The sequence below is a fragment of the Pinus tabuliformis genome, chromosome 3_2, assembly GCF_031772625.1.
Source record: "Pinus tabuliformis cultivar Carrire ecotype Pingquan chromosome 3_2, CPIR1, whole genome shotgun sequence".
NCBI classification, from domain to species: domain Eukaryota; kingdom Viridiplantae; phylum Streptophyta; class Pinopsida; order Pinales; family Pinaceae; genus Pinus; species Pinus tabuliformis.
In genome coordinates, this window is record NC_142302.1 from 49,893,597 (window position 1) to 49,900,516 (window position 6,920).

Sequence of the window (6,920 nt, forward strand, 5' to 3'; positions counted from 1 at the left end):
GTAAATTTTTCAAAAACATAAATGATATAATTGAAAAATAAAATTTTAAATACATACAAAATTTTTAAAACACATAAATATATATAATTTTGAAATATATATATATATTTTACTAAAATTATAATTATATAAATTAAATAGTTAATAAATAATCATAAATCAAAATTCATTAGAAATATTATTTAAAACAAAATATTATTTTATTCAATTAAATTAAAATTCTCAATTATTTTATCGTACCATTTAAAAAAAACCATCTAACCATAATCATATCTTATAAAATTTTCAATTTTCATGTAATCATAATTGTCTCTTAAAAGTTTCGATGCCACCATAATTGTCTCATACGTACGCACTCATATATCTATATCTATCTATATCCAAATGTTCACGTCTCTCCAAACACTGAAAACCCTCTAAATTGCACTCATATATCTATATCCAGATGTTCACGTCTCTCCAAACACTGGAAACCCTCTAAATCGTACTCATCTATCTATATCTAGATGTCCACGTCTCTCCAAACGCTGAAAACCCTCTAAATCAAAGTACAATCATGGAATTTCCACTGAATTCCCCTTCTCCGAGTTTGTCTCTAAGAGAAAGAAAGCAGGAGGTCCACCCAAGGATGGTCCAACTTGCTTGTAGTAAGCCTTCAGATCTTCGAAAATAACGGCTCTATACATTTGAGGATGTTTCTCATCGATGAGGTCTTCAGGGCAAATAATCTCAAATTTGTCCATAAAATCCAGCAGGAACACTACGGACAACCTGCTCTTTTCCGACCCTCCATACACCACGCGGTGCTCTGCGCTGCGGTATCTTCCATTGCTCCACAACTGAAACCATTACCACGTATAAATTAAAATAGTTTACACCATAAATTTAATGGTGGAAAGCTAAATAATTTAGATTTATCTTAATATCATATATATCAAGTAGTAAGCGTCGTGAGGAATCATATGATGATTCTCATGATGCTTCTGTAAAGAACTAGGCGTAGTGAGGAATCAAATCTCTAGAAATACAAACTATAACAAAATTTATTAAAAACAGACGGAACCATTACCTGAAAGCAATCACCAATGATAACAACAAACGATCCATCGCTAGTGATCCATTCTTTTGTTCGGACCTGAATGCCGCCAACATCATCTTGGTAGAGAACAGTAAGGCAGCTGATGTCTGTGTGAGCTTTGGAGAAGAACTGCTGAACCTCATGCTCATCAGATGCGTTTCTGTTGAGATAGAAATTCATTCGTATCCAACCCTGAGTCTTTTCGAATGAAGGGGATGGATAGTGCTTACTCACGTCCAGCCCCATACTGCGAAGTATGAGTTTCAGGATTCCATGTGACAGTTCCATCATCTTGGACTTGTATTCGTGCATCTTCTCGCTGCACCACATGAGAATGAAAAAAAATTATATTAGTTTTATTTCACTTATAGGCATGGAGTGTAAAAAGATATAAGCAATAAAAAAAGTCGTATCACTAATTCTGGCTTCTGGAGTTTTGCTGTTTGGAATCAATTTGCAAAGGGTTTTATCCTTGTTCAAATCTCTGGAGGGATCATCCATAGGCTCTTACTGTAGGAAGATACAAGTAATAAAAAAGCAAGTCCCATTACCAATTCCGGGGTCTGGAGTTTTGGTTTTTGGAATAGATTTGCAAAAAATCCCACCAGTGTATTGTATGCTGAGAAAATGTGATAAATTTGTAAAATATTTTTATATGGATTATAGTAAGATCAATTTTTTGATATTGCTAATAAAATCTTATTATCATTCAATTCCAATTTCTAGAGTTTTAACATAAAAATTTGCCAAAATAGTCTTACCCTTGTTTATAAATTCTAAAATATTCTTAAAATCTACCATTAAAATAAAATACTTCTGAGCATCACTTTACAACAAAATACATGAGCGAAAAAAAAAAGTACCCTATATTTCAATTTATTTTTTTTGTTCTTTTCTCCAAAATTGAAATAAATTTACAGCATTAACAATGATTCGATGATGGTAAAAAATAACGAACCAGAATATTTTGTTTCCCTGGGGCCAAAGCTTAGAAGAGATGTCATCCACTGAATGGTCGTCAGGGAAGAACATGCTCTCGGGCATGGAATCTTTACCCTGAGGACCCTTGCTGGGCAAGGAATAACCAGAATAAAAAATTGGTGACGCGGCTCTTTCTTTTGCATCAGCGGGCAGCGTGAACATGTCTCGGGCAAGGGAGTCCACTGTTTGCATTAGGGTTGAGTCGAATCCATGGTTGATCGCACGGAAGAAACCGATTTTCTGGCACGCCTCTCTCAGCTTCTCAAGTTCCCGCTGACTTTCCACCTCCTGCAGCTGATCGCCATCTTCTGCAGAATTAAAGGGAAGGAGTGCAAAATCAATGAGGGGCAGATCAGTGATTAATTCAGAGGAGGATGCCATATTGCCAACACGTTTTGCTTACTGAACCAGAGCCCCCCTTCCTTTTATAAACATCCGCAAATACAGTGCTTTTATATAGATATTTGATTTTAGATTAATTTCATTAAAATTAAACTTAATTCCAAAAAAAATTGGAAATTTTATCCATATAAGTTAGATTAACTTTATAAGACATAGATGGATACTTGGCTTTATATAGTTATTTGATTCTAGATTGAAGATTCCATGAGAGTGAAACTTAATCCTAAAAATATTTAGCAATTTCATGGTTGTGAGCTAAGTTAATTGTTTAACTTTATATTTGTTTCCAAGTATTTTTGAATTTTGGATATTTTATTAAAGAATTAAATTTGATATTACCAATAAAAATGTTATTTTGCCCCAAAAAATCTATTTACTTAAATTGTGTGAAAACTAAAAATATATTGTTTGGAAAAGAAGTTTAAATTATCATTTTTAAATTACATATAATTATTATTTTACAACATAATAATAATAATAATTTTCTTTCGTTATTGTAACAATATATTCAATTGCTAATATACCACCATAGATTCATATACAAACCTCTTTTTAAGTGCAAAACTTGAGCACTTGGATAGATCTAGAGTTAAGATTCATCTATATTGGTCTTGACCAACACACTAACAAAATGTTTTCACTATACCAAACTTTTTAATTACATTTCTTTTTGTCACTTGCTTTAAGTAATAATTGAATGATTTTATTTATGATTTACATTTTCCACATTAAAATGTTAATGCAGGTCAGGTCTCTTTATACTGCGGAGAAGAAAATATATATCCATATCATATAATCTCTTTATATATAGAGAGATATGTATATATATTTTCTGCTTCTAGTATAAAAAGACATATTAACATTCTAATGTGGAAAATATAAATCATAAATAGAATAATTCAATTATCACATAGAGTAAATGACAAAAAAAATGTAATTAAAAATTTTGGTATAATGAAAACTATATATATATATATGTATCTTTAAAAAATCACACATTTCCCTTCTAATAGAAAATAAAAATATAAGAAATTTTGTAATGTAAATTAATTTTTCTCCCTATATATGAAATTGATATAAAATTATATTATTTAATATGGATATTAAGATATTTTATTTGTTAATCATACTAATTTTTTTATTATTATTATTATTAATATATTTATGTTTTAAATATTACATGTAAACTTAACATAAAATGATTTATACATCATGTAATATCAATAATATTATTTTTGCATGTTATATGTCAACCATGTTAAGTGAAAGAATAACATATTTTAAAAAATAATATATATATATTTTTCCTTTCAATTACTTTATCTCTCTATAAAATTGATGTAAAGTTAATATTGAAATTGAAGTATTTTATTTATCACAATTTTGAATTTTTCATTATTAATTTCTTTTGAATTTTTTAATATAAGTATTATTTTATTATTTTTAAATTTAATGTTATGTGACAAAATCTCTCTACATCTCTTTCATATTTGGTTGTAGAGCCCCTCTAGATGCAATAAAAATAATTGAATTTTTTTTATTCCCATTAATCAAATTTTGTTCAAATTTTATTGTCATTTTATTTTATCGTTTTATTTTTAAACCTTTTTTCTTTTTTATATTTCTAGTTTATTTTCAATTTCAGAGCAATTACATAATAATATTTTATTTCTCCCCCACAATAAAATGATATAGAAATAAAATTTTAACATATTGTTTAATATTTTACATTAACAAATAAGTAAATATTTATAATCAGTGTGCAACTAATGTAAAATCAATGATAAAACCATTGATATAGCCCTTTCCTTTGAAAGGACTAGAAATAACAATAAAAATATGTTTTTTTATAAAAAACTCTCACACACATATATCTCTTAAATATATACATATATAAGAATATATATTTATTTCATAAATAAATAAACAATAACTAAAATATAAGTTATAAGTTATATAGAATGTTGTGTTATTTTTATATATTTGTATATATAAACTAGCAATTGTACCAGATGTTACAAAGGAAATGCCATAAGGCAATAGCATATAGCACTAATTAATGCTTCTTTGACAACTGTTGAAAGATAGAAAAATATGAACAAACGTGAAGGACTGTGTGATCCGAATTTAAATAGGACCACAACAAATTACATATATAACCATAAATACAAAGATGCAGGAGAAACAACACTTCATTCTATTAATATCAAATATTGAAGTATGCTTAAAAATATAATGGAAATAAGACTAGTTGGGGCGATGGTAGCTTATCTCTGAGAAGAGATGTAGTGGCTATACGCTTCTGAACTGTGTTACAATGAGGCTCAAGGGCTTATTTATTATTGAAAAACATGAGAAAACCCTAAACAACCAAAATCCTAACCCTAGGAGATAAAACACCAAGAGTTTATGGGCCCTGTTGAGGTTAGTTGGGCAGCCAACTTCGGCTCATAACTTGGAAATATTGTCTCCGTTTGGCGTGTGTGATACCTTGTTGGAAAGGTCTCTGCGAGTACTATAGGTTTTACTGCAAGCCCTTGCCTATGGCTTTGGGTCTACACTAGACCTAAAAAAAAAAAACTGTTTAGGGGGTCAAAACTGCTCTAGAAGTTCAAGACCCAAAAAACTGCTAAAAATAGTAAATACTGAAATAAACAAGGAAACAATTGAAACTGACTAGAGGTCTAGGTGGAATAGGTGGGTGGCCACCAATATCCACTTGGATCATTCCTCCCCCCTTAGGAAGAAATGGTCTCCATTGCGTGCAGAGCCTCCATGAGGTGAGGAAATTTTTGTTGAACGTGGTCCCTCGTGAGCCATCTGCCTTGGTGCGGGAGTTGGCCAGCTTTGACAACCTGATATAGTGGGATCTTCTACTGGCGAGTGTTCTTGACCTGTGTGCCCATAATTCGATCAGTTGTGGCATGTTCCATGTAGTCTGGATTTAACTCTGTTGGTGTGAGTTGTTCAGCAATGTCTGATGTGTCTAGTGATGGTGGGAAGTATGGTCGAAGGCGATCCACATTGAACACTGGGTGAAGACCAAGGAATGGAGGAATGTTGAGCTCAAAAGCATTGTCTCCCACAGCCTTGGTAATGGTGTAAGGACCATATCTAAGTGGTATGAGCTTCTAATGGGCTCCAGTAAGGTGTTTTTTCTACAAATGCAACCAGACTTTGTCTCCCACCCGAAACTTGTCTCGCACCCAATGTTGATCATTTCACAGCTTGTAATTGGAATTTGACTTCTCCAGGATGTCGTGAACCTGCTGGCGGATGCGTTCAATAAATATGGTCACGTTATCTGCCTTAGACGATATATGTGTGGATTATGTTTGTGTAGTCACTTGAGGCATGACAACATCAACCATACACAATGGTTGAAATCCTAGACCCACTTGAAAGGGACTACGACCAGTCAAGCTATGGAGAGCTCTATTATAACTGTGTTGCACATATGGAAGACTCTCATCCTAGGTTTGATGATGCTTGGAGTTGTACATGCGGAGTATGTGCACTATCATCCTATTGACGGCCTCCGTCTGGCCATCAGTCTAGGGATGAAAGGCAACCGACTTGCTGAGCTTGGTGTCCAATAGTGTCTAGAGGCTTGACCAAAATGTGCTCAACAACCTACTATCCCGATCTGATATAATGGTCTGTGAGATGCCAAAATGTACCCATACTTGTTCAAAGAAGAGTTTGGCAGTGTCCTCTGCTGTGATACTCTTCTTGCAGGCTGCCAATATATCCATCTTAGAAAATCTATCCACGACCACAAATACACAATCATTACCATGTTTGGTAGAAGGGAGGCCAAAAATATAGTCCATGGAGATGGAATCCAATGATTGGCTAGGAGTAGGTAGAGAAGTGTATAGGCCTTGCTTCTTAATGGATGACTTGGCGATGATGTAGGTAGTGAAGGATCTGATATATTTCCCAACCTCCAGTCGGAGTTTGGGCCAATAGAAGTCCTTTTGTAGTACAACAACAATTTTATCCACCCCAAAGTGTCTCACGATCTGACTGTAGTGCGCCTCCCAAATTAGTTTGGCACGCTCACTTGAGGAACACGAATGTGGCTGAAGTAGCATAATAATGCATCTTGGAGGTGGAAATCAAGAACTTTCTTCCCATATACTAGGATCTGGCATGTGGAGGTGAACTCTGGATCATTTTTATATATTTGTGGCCATCCAGAGATCTCGTGACCACAAGAGTTGAGAACAGTAGTCAGTGCTACAACTGGGGGCCGGCTGAGGCAGTCTGCAACATGATTGGTGCTACCCTTTTTGTATTTAATGTTCAAGTTGAATTGTTGTAGATATGTAGACCACTTATGATGGCGATCGTTCTGCAACTTCCCCTATGTCTGTATAAACTAAAGAGATCGGTGATCGGTGTGGATAACTGTCTCCATCCCCAGAATGTAGTGCTTCCATTGTCAGCGAGCCTG

The 6,920-nt window shown here is 33.4% G+C and overlaps 1 protein-coding gene across 1 annotated transcript; it reads right to left on the reverse strand.

Moving 5' to 3' along the window:
- Positions 1-303: 303 nt before the first annotated feature.
- LOC149179748 (C4-beta,C20-epoxidase-like) lies at positions 304-2,497 on the reverse strand. Its single transcript, XM_089418046.1, has 3 exons — positions 2,037-2,497; positions 1,070-1,397; positions 304-839 (listed from the first exon to the last, which is right to left on the reverse strand). The coding sequence occupies exons 1-3, from the start codon at positions 2,438-2,440 to the stop codon at positions 555-557; spliced, it is 1,017 nt and encodes a 338-aa protein (XP_089274172.1). The 5' UTR covers positions 2,441-2,497; the 3' UTR covers positions 304-554.
- Positions 2,498-6,920: the final 4,423 nt, after the last annotated feature.